At 50.2% G+C, this 17,877-nt stretch overlaps 2 protein-coding genes across 5 annotated transcripts; both read left to right on the top strand.

Moving 5' to 3' along the window:
* The first annotated feature begins 462 nt into the window (after nucleotides 1–462).
* Nucleotides 463–5,591, top strand: ing3 (inhibitor of growth family, member 3). Its single transcript, XM_047575323.1, has 12 exons — nucleotides 463–614; nucleotides 756–827; nucleotides 1,899–1,999; nucleotides 2,080–2,145; nucleotides 2,736–2,832; nucleotides 2,918–2,989; nucleotides 3,079–3,195; nucleotides 3,270–3,433; nucleotides 3,528–3,718; nucleotides 3,793–3,985; nucleotides 4,747–4,785; nucleotides 4,960–5,591. Exons 1-12 carry the CDS (start codon nucleotides 587–589, stop codon nucleotides 5,074–5,076), a joined length of 1,257 nt encoding a protein of 418 aa, XP_047431279.1. The 5' UTR covers nucleotides 463–586; the 3' UTR covers nucleotides 5,077–5,591.
* A 530-nt stretch (nucleotides 5,592–6,121) lies between these two features.
* Nucleotides 6,122–17,809, top strand: cped1 (cadherin-like and PC-esterase domain containing 1). 4 transcript variants are annotated; one of them, XM_047575320.1, is made up of 21 exons: nucleotides 6,122–6,921; nucleotides 7,963–8,140; nucleotides 8,241–8,335; nucleotides 8,414–8,498; nucleotides 8,572–8,641; nucleotides 8,725–8,875; nucleotides 8,962–9,065; nucleotides 10,311–10,383; nucleotides 10,574–10,714; nucleotides 10,891–10,986; nucleotides 11,057–11,154; nucleotides 11,311–11,363; nucleotides 11,435–11,621; nucleotides 12,624–12,792; nucleotides 15,502–15,816; nucleotides 15,894–16,114; nucleotides 16,203–16,304; nucleotides 16,384–16,471; nucleotides 16,544–16,690; nucleotides 16,828–17,039; nucleotides 17,138–17,809. In XM_047575320.1, exons 1-20 carry the CDS (start codon nucleotides 6,685–6,687, stop codon nucleotides 17,008–17,010), a joined length of 2,793 nt encoding a protein of 930 aa, XP_047431276.1. In that variant the 5' UTR covers nucleotides 6,122–6,684; the 3' UTR covers nucleotides 17,011–17,039; nucleotides 17,138–17,809. The 4 variants fall into 4 exon arrangements, with proteins under 4 accessions (XP_047431276.1, XP_047431277.1, XP_047431275.1 ...); XM_047575322.1 differs by having other exon boundaries at nucleotides 6,123–6,921; nucleotides 15,502–15,601; nucleotides 15,680–15,816; nucleotides 16,828–17,809; XM_047575321.1 differs by having other exon boundaries at nucleotides 10,948–10,986; nucleotides 16,828–17,809.
* The last annotated feature ends 68 nt before the right edge of the window (nucleotides 17,810–17,877 follow it).

Below are 17,877 nucleotides of genomic sequence, written 5' to 3'. Positions count from 1 at the left end.
TATTTATTTATTTTTAAACAGCAACAAAACAATTTCCTTTAACACATTAACACACACACACACACACACACACACACACAGATCAAAATAACATGAATATGGAAACGGAAAAAAAAAATGACTTACGTATAACCAGATGTAAGTGTCCACATAGTTATGGCAATATAGCAGAAACACAACCGAAGAGAGAAAACATGTCCAAAAGTTTGTGGACATGAATAATAGTCTACAGTGATTCTTAAAAGATTTTTCATAATTTTCTATATTTCTGCATAAAAATGACTCCAAACATCCTGAGAGTAGAGAAAGAAAAAAAACTAAAACATAAGTAATACCTAATAAAATAAAATCTAGGTAAAATAAATCTATCTATCTATCTATCTATTCAACGACAACTCCCATGATGCACCACCTTTAAGAACACAAATCAGGGCGCGCCTACATTTCAACCAACCAGAGGGCGCGCAGTCGTCTACGTCAGGTTCTCTGACGTCCCCTTTTTTTCTCAGAGACACAGCGGCTGGCGGCGCCATATTGGAGGAAGAAATTTTTTCGACAAAACGCGAAAAACGTGAAATTGAGCACGATGCTGTATCTGGAGGATTACCTCGAGAGTGAGTATGAGACTTTATCCGAGCGGCGTTGGCGCTTTGGGTTTGCTGGGAGCTTTAAATGTGTGTTATTCGTCGGCCCGTGTGTCTGTGGCCGCTAGCCTAGCATGTTAGCATCCTGACCGTGCTCTCTTGTCGTGGCAGTGATCGAGCAGCTTCCCATGGATCTCCGCGACAGGTTCACGGAAATGAGGGAGATGGACCTGCAGGTTCAGAGTACGTACAGTCCCGCCGGTTAACGGCGCCTCACACCGGCACCGGCACCGGTTTAACGAGCAGACACTGGGGAAAGAAGCCGTGTTTCTGTCATGGACGCACATTATTGATATTGATATTCAGTTAGATGGATGGATGGAGTCTGTATAACCAGAAGTAACTTAAGTGTCCACATAGTTTTGCTGAAACACTACTGAACAGAGAAAATATGTCCAAAAGTTTGTGGACATGAATGACAGTTCACAGTAATTCTTTGCTTATTTTCTACATTTCGTCATAAAAATGTCTGAAAGCATTTTGAAACTATAAAAAGAAAAAGCAAACACATTAAACAGAATTATTAAACTGGTGATTTTATTTATTAAATAAAATGAACCAGTCTTACCACTGAGACTGGGTGGGCTCATAAATAAATGCAGATTACTGTAAATAAAGATAGATACATCAACATAAGTCATAGCAGCAGTGGGAGCAGTGAAAATATATGAATGTGAATGTGCAATAAGAGGAATCAGGGTAGTGCTGGTTCCAAAATATATAAAGGTAGAAAATTGAGGCTACAAGGTTTATCCTGATTGAAACTAGTTAAATAACACAAGAGCGTATTCAACTAAAGGGATAATAAAAACATATAACTTATTTCAGAGCTGAAACTATCGAGTCCAGTCTGTGACATATTCTAATTATTACAGTTATTCATCTATAAATAATAATATCAGCCTTAATGAGAACTTAAAGTCTGTTTTATGACACTTTAAGTTTTAATGTATATATTTATATATATTTATTTATTATGAAACATATCTTAGAGAAACTAATGAGAAACCTTTAGGATTTAACATTTAAGGATAAAAAAAGATAAAACTATTACAGAGAAAACAACCACTGCTGAAACTGTCTATTCCACCTGTTATTATTGTTGTTGTTAGAGTGGCTGATTAATTATCCCAACTTTAAAGTAAATCTGTGTCTTAGCTTTTAATAACCGTGTTCTCAGACCAGACTCGACTCATCAGATGTTCTGCAGGAACCGTTTCAGGAAGCTTTCTTTTCCTGTTTGTTTCCCGTCAGACGCCACAGATCAGCTGGAGCAGAAGGTGATCGAGTTCTTCGTCAACGCCAAGAAGAACAAACCCGAGTGGAGAGAAGAGCAGATGGAGGTCATTAAAAAGGTCCGACTCTCGGAGGAACCACAGAACCACGAGGACACATGTTTGAGCCTGGACCTAATCTGTGACCTGATGTGTTTCAGGATTATTACAAAGCTCTGGAGGATGCAGACGAGAAGGTCCAGCTGGCCAATCAGATCTACGACCTGGTGAGTGAATAACGCTAAGAAAGGATGGAGCTGGTGCTTCTGTTAACTGGATGGGTTCAATAGTTCAATGAAAACACAGCTGATTGAACATCTGTGTCGATATTAGAAACTAAAGCTGAACCAGGACCAGGTTTCCAGTAGTGAACCTGATGACGTGGCCGCTGAGTTTATGTAAACCGTTAATATTGATCATAGTCACTCAGAGGATGAAGATCTCAGCACAATTCTCACGGTCGCAGGTTAAATGTGGTTCAGATGTTTGTCGACCACCAGGTGCTGTTCAGTCCAGACGCCACTAGATGGAGACGGAGACGTTAAAGCTGGACCAGGTCCCGTCTCCCTCCAGGAGAATATCTCTCCTCCTCTTCTTTCCACCATGTTCTCCTCTCTAAGCCTCTTAAAGTTCTCCTCCCTGCTCTCAGCACATCTCACTGCAGAACCTTCTTTAGGAACCTTTCATCTCTGCCTCCATCCAGGAACAAGCTGGAGGGAAACTCTTAAAGCATTTGTCCACTCGGACCAAGTCTTTGCTCTGAGAACCTTTCGGAGCAGGTCCTGGTCTGATGGAGGTGTGGTTCCTCTGTCCTCAGGTGGACCGTCACCTCCGTAAACTGGACCAGGAACTGGCCAAGTTCAAGATGGAGCTGGAGGCCGACAACGCCGGCATCACAGAGATTCTGGAGAGACGTGAGAATCACTGCGTCCAGCTTCACACTGTCTCACGTCTTTATTTACTCCTGACTCATTCCTTTTACTGTCCTCATGTCCTCAGGGTCCTTAGAGATGGACAGTCCGTCTCAGCCGGTCAACAACCACCACGTCCACTCACACGCCACAGCGGAGAGTACGTGTGGCTATAGCGGCTTTAATCAGTCATTATTTATTGCAGAGGAAGGTGTTCGGTGTCTGATTCCCTGTGTTTGATGGTGACAGAGAGGAAGTACAGCGCCCCCACTCACCACACCACAGAACACGTCCCAGAGAAGAAGTTCAAGTCCGAAGCTCTGCTCTCCACCCTCACATCAGACGCCTCCAAGGAGAATACGCCAGGTACCCACTCACCTGTACAGGTGACCCCTCACCTGTACTGTCTGTCAGGTCTTAACCCTTTGTGTCCCCTGCAGGTTGCCGTAGCAACAGCACGTCCTCGTCCACCAACAACGTGTACAGTGTGAACTCTTCTCAGCCTCTGGCCTCCTACAACCTGAGCTCTCTACCTGCAGGACCTGGAGCCGGAGCCGGCGCCATCACCATGGCAGCAGCCCAGGCCGTCCAGGCCACCGCACAGGTAGGGGGACGGCCCGGGGGACGGGTTATTATAGGACGACACTGTGTCCTGTGGTATTAAACGAACATCTCTGTCTGTCCCATGTGTCCTCCAGATGAAGGAGGGACGGAGGACGTCCAGTCTCAAAGCCAGCTATGAGGCCATCAAGAACAACGACTTCCAGCTGAGCAGAGAGTTCTCTCTGTCCAGGGAGAGCACAGCCTACCCGTCCTCGGCCCTGGCCTCCACCCTCACCCAGACCCTCACCCCCAACACCGCCTCCGACTCCCGGGGACGCAAGTCCAAGTAAGACCCCGCCCCCACCTTTAGCTCACCTGTACAGGGACTGGTGGTCACCTTGTCCTCGTCCTCTGTTCCAGGAGCAGCATCAAGTCTTCCAACCACCAGTCGTCTTCGTCCTCGTCCTCTTCGTCTCTGTCCTCCTGCTCCTCGTCCTCAGCTCTGGCTCAGGAACTGTCTCAGCAGGCGTCAGCGCTGCCGGAGGCTGAGGCCAGCAGCCAGGTGGACTGGACCTACGACCCCAACGAGCCCCGCTACTGCATCTGCAACCAGGTACGAGGACGGGCTGCTCCCTACCGCTCACTACTGGTCACTACCGGTCACTGCCGTTCACTACTGCTCCCTACCGGTCACTACTGGTCACTACTGGTCACTACCGGTCACTACCGTTCACTACTGCTCCCTACCGCTCACTACTGGTCACTACCGCTCACTACTGCTCCCTACCGGTCACTACCGGTCACTACTGGTCACTACTGGTCACCACCGGTCACTACCGTTCACTACTGCTCCCTACTGGTCACTACTGTCCCTACCGCTCCCTACTGGTCACTACTGGTCACTACCGGTCACTACTGTCCCTACCGGTCACTACCGGTCACTACTGCTACTGGTCACTACCGGTCACTACCGGTCACTACTGCTCCCTACCGGTCACTACTGGTCACTACCGCTCACTACTGCTCCCTACTGGTCACTACCGCTCACTACTGCTCCCTACCGGTCACTACCGGTCACTACTGGTCACTACTGGTCACCACCGGTCACTACCGGTCACTACTGGTCACTACTGGTCACTACCGGTCACTACTGCTCCCTACTGGTCACTACCGTTCACTACTGCTCCCTACTGCTCCCTACTGCTCCCTACTGGTCACTACCGGTCACTACCGTTCACTACTGCTCACTACTGGTCACTACCGGTCACTACCGGTCACTACTGGTCACTACCACTCACTACCGGTCACTACTGGTTCACTACTGGTCACTACCGGCCTGTGACTCCGCCCTGATCATGTGATGTGTTGTTTCAGGTTTCCTATGGGGAGATGGTCGGATGTGACAACACAGACGTAAGTTTCATCTTTGTGTTAGTTTATTACTGGACTTTCCCTGAACCCTCGTATTTCTGAATGTCTCTGAATGTTTCTGAACATTTCTGAATGTCTCTGAATGTTTCTGAATATTTCTGAATGTCTCTGAATGTTTCTGAATATTTCTGAATGTTTCTGAATGTCTTTGTCCAGTGTCCCATCGAGTGGTTCCACTATGGCTGCGTGGGTCTGACCGAGGCCCCCAAAGGGAAGTGGTTCTGTCCTCAGTGCACAGCCGCCATGAAGAGGAGAGGAAGCCGCCACAAATAAACTGTGGGTGGGGTCAGAGGTCACAGATGGAAACACTAAATGTAATCTGACCCCCACCACCAGGGGGCACTCATCCTCCATCTAGAGGGCGGGGCCAGCCTGGAGCTCAGCTAAAACTACAGACCAGTCATAGGACTACAAATATGGCCAACCAGGAGTTCAGCTAAAACTATAGACCAGTGATAGGACTACAAATATGGCCGCCCAGAGGAGCCTCTCTGTGTTTGTATGAATCCTGAAAGTAGCCGACGTCTTTCTGGAAAGAGAGAGTTAGTGTGTGTATAAGTGTAGTGTGTGTGTCTGTGTGTTTAATGTGTGTTTAATGCGTGATTGTGTGTATTATGTGTGTGGGTCATTTGTGCGTGTGGTGACGTTTCAGGACGTTTCATTCACTCTGATCATCATTGTTGTTTATTTCCATGACTCCGCCCTCTTCCTGTCGGCCATCTTGTTCCAGTAATGCTAGCTGACATCAAATCATTTGTACGATAATAAATAAAATAAAAGTAAATAAACGTGTTGAGTCGTTCTTTGTCGCAGAGGAAGACTCATCAGCCACAACATTATGACCACTGGGTGGAGACAGGTTCTGGTTGTAGATGGTCTGAGACGTCCCACATGTGGATCGGGAGGAGTCTCTGTCTCTGTCTCTGTCTCCTCCTGGAGGAGCAGCAGGAGCTGTTATTGGTGAAGCCTTAGTTTCACTGGGACCCAGGTTCAGTGGTGTGTTCAGGGTCCAGGTGTGAGTTTAGTTTCTTTGAACGAGCGTCCTGATCCTCTGACTGACTTTTTAATTCTAACAAATTAAAGCAACTTCTGCTCATGTTCCTTCACTTTGATATGAGACTGAATAAAGTCTAATCTAGTTTGTCTGGTTCTGGTTTTGGTTCTGGTTCTGGTTCAGACCAGTGGTGAAGCTTCATTTGTTGCTGTTTCTTTAAGGAGTCACACTGAAACACAGAAACACACACATGCTGCTTCCATAAATATCTCAGAGGAGGAGGAGGAGGAGGAGGAGACCTCCTCCTGAGCAGAGACCTCTGACAGAGAAGAAGAAACAGTTTCAAAGTTTAAACCAGAGAAGAAGAACCCCCCCCTTCCTTCCTCCCCTTTAACTCAGACCAGATGCTTCTTCTTCGTCTCCGCTTGTTTTGAACTTCTCACCAGACTTCATGTGATTTCCGTCTCATTTTAGCTCCGCTGAGTTTTAACGGGAGTCGCTGCAGTTTCAGTTAACGGGACTTTTCCGGAGACCGGTCCCGGTGGAGGCGAGAGGAGACGCGGAGGAGAAAGGAGGAGAAAGAAGGAGAAAGGAGGAGAAAGGAGGAGAAAGAAGGAGAAAGGAGGAGAAAGAAGGAGAATAAGAGTTGAAAAGAGAAACAGAGTGGCGCAGTTTGGAGGAGGAGGAGTGAAGGAGTCATATGTTCATCTCTAATTCATGACGAGGATTTAAAGTTTTATCTTTTAAGTTTTAACGAGGCTCCGGTGAAGAATGTTCAGGTTTAAAGTTTGTTTCAGCTGCAGAGGAAATAAAACTCGCTCCTGGTCCTAAAAGTTCCTCCGACCTGAGGATGAGGATGATGAAGATGAGGTGAAGGTCTTCCTCTCATGCTCCGCCTCCTCCTCCGGTCTGCCGGGATGCTGCTCCGGTCCGGGTCCTGGTCCGGATCCCGGTCCCGGTCCCGGTCCGGACCGCTGCTGCTGCTCGGGGTGGCGGCCTGCGTCCTCTACCAGGTCCTGGTGGTGCCTCGGAACCGGCTCCGGTCCGAGGTGGGCGGCAGGAGGCCGGCGGAGGAGGTCCTGATGGAGGCCCGGAGGTTCGTGTGCGGCCTGGAGGCTCAACAGGTGAGTCCACCTGAGCTACACGGGTCTGGGGTTAAATCAGTCATTTTTCCTATGGACTCTGGTTCTGAGTCTGAAGCTGTTTCACCAGAGTCCATTTAAATATCTGAGGATTTTAACATCCAACCCGGTCAGGATCAGAATCAGAAAATACTTAATTACCAAGTAACCAAGGATCTAAGTCTATGTTCACACTCAGATACACAACAGTGTTTATCTCAAACAATAGGATCATTTCCAGTGGGACGTTGGTTGGTTTAATGTGTTTACGTCCATCAGAACCACCTCTGACACCAGAGTCCATTCACAAAACAGCTCGTTTTAAAGTCTAATGTTCACTCTTCCGAACACACAGAGCCAGACACCACTGTCCATTCAACGAGCTGGACTTTGTGTTTGTAGAGAGTTAATTATTTTAGCATCACAGGCTTCAACCAAACTTCATCCCGAAAACTGTGTCAACATTTCTTCCTTAAACGGCCGGTTTCTGGATGGACCTCTGAATGTGTTCCTGACCGTTCTATCTTTAGACCATGAGCTCAAAGGCTTGACACTCATCACCACAATAACACATGAACACACTAAACTAACACAGGGTCAGTGTGTGTGTGTGTTTGTTTACATATCAGCTGGTGGCTCCACCTGTTCAGTCTCAGTAAACAAGCAGGAACCAATAAATCTTTACTGACTTTATTTACTTACTCGTTGTCATGGAGACGATTTCTACAGCCAATCAGATGCAGCCGTTCTCCAGACCTGTACCAGGACCAGACCAGGGGTCCTGGGGCTCTCTCAGGACCTGTGGGGGTCTCCCCTGTTGTGTTCCAGCTGTTCCTGGTTCCTGCTGGGGTCATTTAAATCCAGACTGGAGACCTGGAACCAGCTGGTTCCTGATGGAAACTTTCTCTCTGTTCCCAGGAACATTTGGTCTGTTGTTTCTAAACAGCTGAGAGTCCAGGGTCATGTGACTCAGTCCGGACCTAATTCTGCTCCGTCTCATTGACCTGGTTGTGATAAAGTTTTGGTCCTGTGTGGTCTCCTCAGGTCCAGGTCCTGGGTCAGAAACCCCCCCGACCCCCCCGCCGGGCCGTGGTCCTGACGGGTCGACAGTCCCTGTGGGACACTGAGGTCCAGATCTTCCAGAGGGTCCTGCAGCAGAAGGACTACAACGTCCAGACGTCCAGATACGCAGAGACGGGACACATCCTGAGGACACGGGACGGTAACATGTCCTCACATCATCTGGAGTGTAACCATGGAGACGGACATCCCCTCTGTCTCCGTGGTTACAGGTGTAACAGTCTCTGTCTCCGTGGTTACAGGTGTGGGTGGGTGGAGCCTCCTGCTGTGTCTCACCAGCTCAGAGCGGAGCTGTCTGAGGAGGATCACCTTCTCTCACCTGCAGCGTCATCAGATGGTGAGACTCACCTGTCCTCAGCTGGGTCACCTGACCTGTGACGTCACAGCTCACCCGTCTCTGTCTCCATGGTTACAGGTGAACCTGCTGCCTGGACTGATGGAGGCGTTCTCTGATGCCGGTGGAGGTCTCTGTCGCTTCCTCACTCGGTCCCAGCTGACAGGTAAACCAGGGGGGCGGAGTCAGAGTCCAGGTGGAGATTTAACCTTTGACCTTTACCCTGTCTCCTGTCTCAGGATCCGACCTCCACATGGAGCCTCACGCCTGTGGATCGACCAATCAGAAGCTTCAGATTCTCCAGGACAGGTAAGTGATCTGGTTCTGATCTGGTTCTGATCCTGTTCTGGCTTTGTTCTGATGTGGTTCTGGTTTCTATTTTGTGTCTTCAGTCTATTCGCTCGTGTCCAAGCCCCGCCGCCTGCGCTGGTTGCCATGGTGAACGTTTACGTCCTGGTGACCTCAGTGAATCCTCTGACCTCCTTCCTGCATGACGTCGCCGTGGTGACGACCAATCAGCAGCCGAGAGGGCGAACGCTGAAGGTGAGTCAGCTGTCAATCATTTACAGGATGGTCACGTGATCCCTGACGTCATGTGACCTTCTTCCTGTGTTAACTCCTCCCCTCAGCTCAGGGACTTCCTGACCTCCCATGATGCTTTGCACCAGGTGAAGAAGGTGATAGGTGGAGTACTGCTCGCAGCGACCAATCAGAAGCAGCCAACTGCCAGCAGGTGAGATCTTCCATGTTGTGATGTCATCAGCTCCAGTCGATCCTGTTAGCAGGTTAGCAGGTTAGCATGTTAGCTCAGTAGCAAGTTAGCACATCAGCATCTCAGCTTGGTAGCAGGTTAGCACGTTAGCTTGGTTAGTTAGCTTGTTTGCAGCTTGTCATCACCTCCTGCAGGAGAAAGATGTAACTGCAGGATGAACGAATGTCTAGGTGTGTGTGTGTGTGTGTGTGTGAGTGTGTGTGTGTGTGTGTGAGGGTGTGTGTGTGTGTGTGTGAGGGTGTGTGTGTGTGTGTCTCAGACACAGTGAGAACATTGTTACACTCCACACATTATATTATTAAATTAAACTTTATTTAAACCTCTTTCGTTTTACTGTTTCCTGTCATGCCTGCATTAGCCCAGTAGATGGCGCCTCCAGCCACATTTAACCTTTTTGACTGTAAAAATGACCAAAGAATAGAAAAGTGGAGAGTGAAACAAGAGAAACAAGGAGGTTATTAACTCCGATCAATGTTGTTCCAAAAATAAGAATTGGGAAAGAATGCGCTCTGTGTTTTTTCTTGGAATAAGCTTCAATTAAACCGGATCTGATGAAGTATGTTCTTACCTTAACTCATTTATTTCTTGTTTCTATCTTTTAATCGTGTTGCTGATATCTTAGAATAGAACGGAATAGAATAGAATGGAATAGGTGTCCTTTAAAAAGTAGAATAAAAACACAAAAGAATAAAAGTAGAAGGGATCCAGTAGAAGACAGACAAGAGTAAAAATAAACAGCATCCAGTGTAAAAACAGCCTCATAGCAGAGTTTAGTGTAAGAACAGGAACTGTTTCATTAACCCAGAGTCTGACTCTGTTTCACCTTGGTCCTGGTTCGGTTTCATTCTTTCAGCTCAACTTTACAAACTGTGTGAACACGTTGGAGCTAAAACCAGAATAAAACCATCAGATCCAGGAGGAACAAGTTAGAAAACCACAAACATGTTGAACCAACCATTTCTAGAACTTAGAATGTAAATCTAACCTGGACATTTCTAAAGCTGATCAACACATTTAGTTATTTACAACTATTTCCACTAAAAATAATTTTCTGTGACTGTATTTAAGACCATGTCCAGTGGGTGAATAGATGAATGGATGAATAGATGAATGGATGAATCGACTGTTAATGGCCGGACTCAGTTCAGAAGCTGATTGAGAATCTGTCTGATTTTAGAGAATGAGTTCAGGTCTGGTGTGTTTCAGGTGTGTGTCGTGTTTCCAGCTGTTCACCTTCACCCTGGTCTTCAGCGGCTCCATCACACCTGTCGTCGTCCAGGTAAGAGACCTCTGACCCCAGACCCAGACCCAGACCCAGACCCCTTTCCTCCGACCCCTGTGCTCCTTGTCCTCGTGTTGATCTGCTGACAGAGCTCAGAATAACTACACTCCTCTGATCCTTAAACACAACGTCCAGCAGAGGGCAGCGTGTCCTCGTCCGTCTCTCACGTCTGTCTCCTCGTCCTCAGGTGGACACACAGTTGACCTTCTGGTCTCTGAGCGATGACACCCTCGACAGACAGGTCACCAGAGACCAGGTCCTGGAGGACACGCTGGACTTTCTGCTGTCCCCAGAGACACACCTGTCCCCAGAGACAGGGCAGCGGCAGGTGAGTCTACTAAGATTATCTTCATAAAATAAATAAAAAAGTTTAAAGTAAGTAATATATTTTATATTCCTATATTTATATGTTCTTTATATTTATATTTCTATCTGTATATTAATATTTATATGTTTGTATGTATTTATATGTATTTATATGTATTTATATGTCTTGTGTTGCAGGAATCCTGCCGAGCGTCTCTGTGTTTGTCACATGATCATTTTCTTCTTCTGCTCCAGTTTCAGCAGCAGATGAAGAAGCCGTCGTCCTTTCAGCTCGTACGTTTCCTCTCAACGATTCATCATGAAAAACTTGACGTAATTTAAGCCTGAACACGTCTCTCTGCAGCTCTACCCCAGCGTCTTGTCCTCGTCCTCGTCTCCTCTGGACGTCCTCCTGGTCCAGGTGGCAGATTTCTACTCTGTGAAGACAAACATCAGCTGCAGGTGAAACTCGTTGTGTTGTTATTTTATAAATTTACTACATTTCATTTAATAATGTTTTCATTTTTCTTTACTTTAATCTGATAACGCTGGTGTCATCGTCATCGTCATTGTTAGTCTTCGTTATTTATTCTAACCTGAACTCGTTGTGTCTCTCAGGACGGAGGAACCGACCAATCAGCATCCAGCAGCGTCCCCCTCTGAGGACGGAGGTCAGACTTTAGAAACATGTGGAGGTCTGCTCAGACGTCTGGTCTCTGATTGGCTGGTTCCTCTGTTCCAGGTTCCTGTGTTGACGCCCACCTCCGACAGATCTACACCGCCCCGCCCCTCGCCCTGACTCCGCCCTTCAGCCCCCGGGTCAAGGAGTACCGCGCTGAGGTGACCTTTGACACGGTGACCGTTCGAATCCGGCCGGAGCCGGTGAGCCCGGCCTGCAGGGTCCACCTGGACGAGCACCGAGGCCCCAGGTGAGACCAGGACCTTCTGACCTTCTGACCCTTTGACCCTGTGACCCTCTGACCCTCTGACCCTCTGACCTTCTGATCCTTTGACCTTCTGACTCTGTGACCCTGTGACCTTCTGACCCTGAGACCTTTGACCTTCTGACCTCCTCCTGGCTGGCTTTCAACTCTGAGGTCCTCTGGTAATAAATGCTGCTGCTGTGAGTGCGACACCGGCCTCCGCGCTTCTGGTGAACCCAGCTCAGGCGCTGTGGGCCCTGGCCCCGACACCCTGGCCCCGACAATGGCCCCGACACCCTGGCCCCGGCCCTGGCCCCGACACCCTGGCCCCGGCCCCGACAATGGCCCCAACACCCTGGCCCCGGCCCCGGCCCTGGTCCCGACACCCTGGCCCCGGCCCCGACAATGGCCCCAACACCCTGGCCCTGGCCCCGACCCTGGCTCCGACACCCTGGCCCCGACACCCTGGCCCTGGCCACGACACCCCGGCCCCGGCCCCGACCCTGGTCCTGGCCCTGGCCCTGGCCCTGGCCCTGACACTGGCCCTGACCCCGGCCCCAACCCTGGCCCTGGCCCTGGCCCCGACACCCTGGCCCTGACACCCTGGCCCTGGCCCCGACCCTGGCCCCGATACCCTGGCCCTGACACCCTGGCCCTGACACTGGCCCCGGCCCCGGCCCTGACCCCGGCCCCGGCCCTGACCCCAGCCCCGGCCCTGGCCCCGATACCCTGGCCCTGACACCCTGGCCCCAACCCTGGCCACGACCCCGACACCCTGGCCCCTGCCCCGGCCCCAACCGACCAGGCCGTTCACCCTCCTCACTGCAGGGCTGAACCTGGCGGCTCCTCGGCTGCTCCGGTGCTCCTGCTGCCAGGCGGCGGGGAGGCCGCTGACCTTCTGACCCTCTGTCCCCCTCTGTCCCTCTGTCCCCCTCTGTCCCCCTCTGTCCCTCTGTCCCCCTCTGTCCCTCTCTGACCCTCTGTCCCCCTTTTGACCCTCTGACCCAGGATGGCGAACTACCCGGTCGGCCTTGGCGACAGCAGGATCAACATCCTTGTGACGGACGACTCTGGTCCAGAGCCGGTTGTCATGGCGATCTACAGCGTCCATGTTTACCGCGAGAGCCGGCCCAGTCTGCCCATGTTTGGAGACCATGTGACCTGCAGCTTCCTTCAGGTACATCTGAGACCAGTCCTCAATTTGTTGCTCTGGTTGTTGCTCTAGTTGTTGCTCTGGTCATTTCTCTAGTTGTTGCTCTGGTCGTTTCTCTAGTTTGTTGCTCTAGTTGTTGCTCCAGTCATTTCTCTAGTTGTTGCTCTGGTCATTGCTCTAGTTGTTGCTCTAGTCGTTTCTCTAGTTTTTGCTCTAGTTGTTGCTCTGGTCATTTCTCTAGTTGTTACTCTGGTCGTTTCTGTAGTTGTTGCTCTAGTCGTTTCTGTAGTTGTTGCTCTGGTCATTTCTCTAGTTGTTGCTCTAGTTGTTGCTCTAGTTGTTGCTCCAGTCATTTCTCTAGTTGTTTCTCTAGTCGTTTCTCTAGTTGTTTCTTTAGTCGTTTCTCTAGTTGTTTCTTTAGTCGTTTCTCTAGTTGTTGCTCTAGTTGTTGCTCTAATTAAACCTGAATATTGTCCCAGAGTCACGTCATTTTAAATTAAAATTTAACATTTTTATTTTAGATTCTAAAACCAAATAAAAGAAAAGAAGAGGTGAAAGAATCTAATGAACTAATAAAGAAATAAGAGTTGGTTCTTTAATGTGTGAAACCAGTGGTTTTTAGTTTTTAGTTGTTTCCATCAGACGACTTCAATCATTTTAACTCCTTGTTTCTACAGATTCAGCAGCGTTTGTGTTTGTGTCCAGAACAAACTGAGTTTCTTTGGTTTCGTGTGAAGCGTCTCAGACGTTGGATGAAGTCAGACTTTGATGAAAGAAGCTCTGGTACCAACAAGAAAATCCCTGTTAAGTTTTCTTGTCTCACTTTGTTGTGAGATGCAGCAGCGACCGGTAGAATGTAGCAGGAGGACGAGAACCCTGGAGGAGGAGGAGGAGGAGAGGAGGAGAGAGGAGAGAGGAGAGGAGGAGAGGAGAGGAGGAGAGAGGAGGGGAGGAGAGGAGAGGAGGAGAGAGGAGAGAGGAGAGAGGAGAGGAGAGGAGGAGAGAGGAGAGGAGGAGAGAGGAGAGAGGAGGAGGAGAGGAGGAATAGAGGAGGGGAGAGGAGATGAGAGGAGAGAGGAGGAGAGAGGAGGAGGAGGAGGAGGAGGAGAGGAGGAAGAGAGGAGGGGAGAGGAGAGGAGGAGGAGGAGAGGAGAGGAGGAGGAGAGGAGGAGGAGAGGAGGAGGAGAGGAGGAAGAGAGGAGGGAGGAGAGGAGGAGAGGAGGAGAGGAGAGGAGGAGAGGAGGAGGAGGAGAGAGGAGAGAGGAGGAGGAGAGGAGGAGGAGAGGAGGAATAGAGGAGGGGAGAGGAGATGAGAGGAGAGAGGAGAGGAGAGAGGAGGAGGAGGAGGAGGAGGAGAGGAGGAGAGGAGGAGGAGAGGAGGAATAGAGGAGGGGAGAGGAGATGAGAGGAGAGAGGAGGAGAGAGGAGGAGGAGGAGGAGGAGAGGAGGAAGAGAGGAGAGGAGAGGAAGGAGAGAGGAGTAGGAGAGGAGAGAGAGGAGGAGGAGAGAGGAGAGGAGAGGAGGAGGAGAGGAGGAGGAGAGGAGGAGGAGAGGAGGAGGGAGGAGGAGGAGGAGGAGGAGGGAGGAGAGGAGGGGAGAGGAGGAGGAGGGAGAGGAGAGGAGGGAGGAGGAGAGGAGGAGGAGGAGAGGAGAGAGGAGGAGGAGGAGAGGAGGGGAGGAGAGGAGGGGAGAGGAGGAGGAGGAGGAGGAGGAGGAGGAGGAGAGGAGGAGGAGAGGAGGAGGAGAGGAGGAGGAGGAGGAGAGGAGGGGAGGAGGAGAGGAGGAGAGGAGGGGAGGAGAGGAGAGGAGAGGGGAGGAGGAGAGAGGAGAGGAGGGGAGGAGGAGGAGGAGAGGAGAGGAGGGGAGGAGGAGGAGGAGAGGAAGGATAAGATGAAGGAGGAGGATAAGAAGAAGAAGGTGGTGGCGGTGTGTTTGAAGGAGGAGGAGGAGGAGGAGAGGAGGAGGAGGAGGTGTGCTTGTGCTTGTGAAGGGGAGGTCAGACGTGGCGGCTCCTGGTTTTACTCGACCTCCGACCTGTGACAGGAGCCAAGAAGAAGAAAGAGACGAGGACGAGGAGGAAGAAGACGAGTCAAATCTAAAAAGAGAAGAGGGGGCGGGGCTTCAGACAGGAAGGGGGCGGGGCCTCTCCTCCTAGGAAGCCGCTACCAGAGGAGCTCAGGGCTGCAGGGGCTGAGAAGGTGAAAGCAGATCTGATAAATATCAGGGACATTTATCGACCAATAGCAGAACTTAAAATGGGTCCGTCTTAGAGCTGGTGTAACGTGTCCACATGTCTCTGGTCTTCGTTCTGAGTTCACAAGTAATTGTAAAGGATTTGTGTTTTTTTGGGAAGAGGAGGAGGTGAAAGCATCAGCGTCTCTGTGTTTACTGCGTTTTTAAAGTGAGGGATAAAACCAGCGCAGACTCAGTAATAAAGGTTTCAGCTGTTCGCAGGGAGACACAGACACTGTCTCTCTGCCATCCTGTCCTCATCTCTAAGTACAGTTAAAGAGGACGTCCTGGGTCCTCAGGAGACACGGACATATACAGCTGTGTATCGTCAGCGTAGCTGTGGACACTTACTCCATGTCTCCTGAGGACTCCACCAAGAGGCAGCATGTACAGATTAAAAAGTGTTGGACCTAAGATTGAGCCTTAGGGGACGCCACCGTCCTCTCAGATGAGGAGTGTCTGTGTCTCCATGGTAACGTGTCTCTGGTGTCTCTCTTCCAGGACTGTGGTCTCCAGGTCCTACCGGCTCAGTCCTGTGGTCTCCAGCCTCACGTCACGTCTCAGAGTCCAGTCAAGGCCTGCAGCTCTGGACATGTCCCAGGTTGGATGTCTCACCTGTCTCCACCTGTCTCCCTGTCTCTCTGTCTCTCTGTCTCACCTGTCTTTCTGTCTGTCCCAGGTCGGTGGGTGGTTCCGTGTCTCAGCTGCTCTGACAACAGGACGTGTGATTGGAGGGAGGTTGTCTGGCAACCAGAGGGCTGCTCCCATTGGCAGGTGGAGCGTCCCCTGCTACAGGACTGTCTCCAGGACAGGAAGGTGAGGACAACTGGTCTCAAGTCACGTCCTGTCGAGGCAGAAGACTCACCCCCGTCCCCTCCCCGTCTCCATCCCAGGTGCTGTTCATCGGGGACTCCACTAATCGTGGGATGATGTACTTCCTGATGGAGCGGGTCAACTCCAGTCTGGAGGATTGGGACAAAGTCCACGAGACGCTGGTCCACCGGGACCTGAACGGGGGACGGACTCTGGTCGGGTACTCGTATTACCCCCAGTTCTGGCTGGAGCCCATGTCCAGGCCCACCTTCAGAGAGACGCTGCTGCAGCTGTTGGACAGGTGAGAGGACGTCTTGTTGTCTCCAGGTCTGTCCTCCATGTCCTCTGTGTCCTCCATGTCCTCCATGTCCTACATGTCTCCCATCAAGGTCCCGGCCTCTGGAGAACTCCAACCGGACGGTCCTGGTGGTGGGAGGGGTCCAGTGGCTGAGCACCAATCACCTGAGGATTCTGAGGGACGTCCTGGACAGGTAGACACCACCCAGTATGACTGTCCATCATCACTGGTTACCATGACAACATGTCTCTCTCTCCCCCTGTCCTCCTCAGAGAGTCTCTTGGGGACGTCTTGGTGGTGGTCAAGTCTCTGGGGATGGGGTTCCACCTTCCTGTGGACGGGATCCGGTCTCTGAGTCTGGTAGGTCCCACTTCCCATAAACCACCTGGTCACATGACGTCACATGACATCACGTGTCTCTGCGTGTCTCAGACGGAGGTCCAGCGTCTCCACAGGGACAACTCTGACATCATCGCTGCTGCTAAGCATCATGGGTACGAGGTGATTGACACCTTCAGCGTCACCATGGGGCGCTACAAGGAGTTCCTGGCTGGACGCTGCGCATGTCACTTCCACGAGGTACCGGCCAATCACAGGGCAGCACCCTGGACACACCCACACACCTGGTGGTCCTGGTCCTGGTCCTGGTCCTGGTCCTGGTCCTGGTCTAGGTCTAGGTCTAGTCTGATATAAAATCAATCCTTTTGTTTCCTCAGGTGAAGAGGTTCTGGTCTCCAGGTGAAACCAGGACCACACCTGGACGAACCGGCCAATCAGCCGTGCTGGACACGGACCGGGAGGCGGGGCCTAACCTGCCAACCTATCACGTCAGAGGACCAGTGAACCAGGTGTACTCTGAGATCCTGCTGAGCCGCCTCTGTCCCAGAACCAGAGACTGAACACCTGAGACCAGGATTCACCTGACCCCTCCAGGACGTGGACTTTGATTCCTAAAAACAGCATGAATTCCAGTGGAAAGAGGAGACAGTTTGTCTCAGGTGGACTTTGTCTCACCCAGAACCTGGACCTGAACAAAACCAGAACCTGCCAGAATCACTCACATTAAAAACACCATCTACTCCACCTGGACCTGACTGATCTAACAGGTCCTGTTAGGACCCAGGACCTCAGAGACTCCGTATTTTAGACCTGATCCAGGGACGGACTCCAAGGATTCCTGGGTCTTTAAGACCAGATCAGAGTCCAGACCTGAGAATTAAAGACCAAAACCTTCATCCTGAACGGGACTCTGTCTCCTTCAAACACTAGCTGCTAACTGTATGCTAAAGCTAAGCTAATGTTGCACAGCACACTTTCTGATAGAGTGAAGGATGCTAACCAGCTAGTGAAGGATGCTAACTAGCTAGAGAAGGCTGCTAACTGGTTAGCGGTGGATGCTAACCAGCTAGAGAAGGCTGCTAACTGGTTAGCGGTGGATGCTAACCAGCTAGAGAAGGCTGCTAACTGGTTAGCGTGGATGCTAAGCCTCAGTCAGGTTTTCCTCAGTGACTGATTGTGTTCCAGATATTATCCAGAACCAAAGATGTTATATTATATATTATTATATTATTAGATATTCACGTCTTATGTTATTTTCTATTTTTCTACAGATGCTTATTTTACCTTAAACTCTGTTTACAACTCCTGAATAATTATAAGACACGATGTTTAACGTTAATAAAACATCTTTATATCAAACATGGAACTGATCCGTCACTTTTATTTATTTATTTATTGAAACATTTTAAGTTTTAAGAGTTTTTATC

This window comes from Mugil cephalus, chromosome 22 (assembly GCF_022458985.1).
Source record: "Mugil cephalus isolate CIBA_MC_2020 chromosome 22, CIBA_Mcephalus_1.1, whole genome shotgun sequence".
NCBI lineage: Eukaryota > Metazoa > Chordata > Actinopteri > Mugiliformes > Mugilidae > Mugil > Mugil cephalus.
The sequence above is the reverse complement of the archived record's forward strand: the minus strand, read 5'-3'. Positions and strand labels throughout refer to the sequence as shown.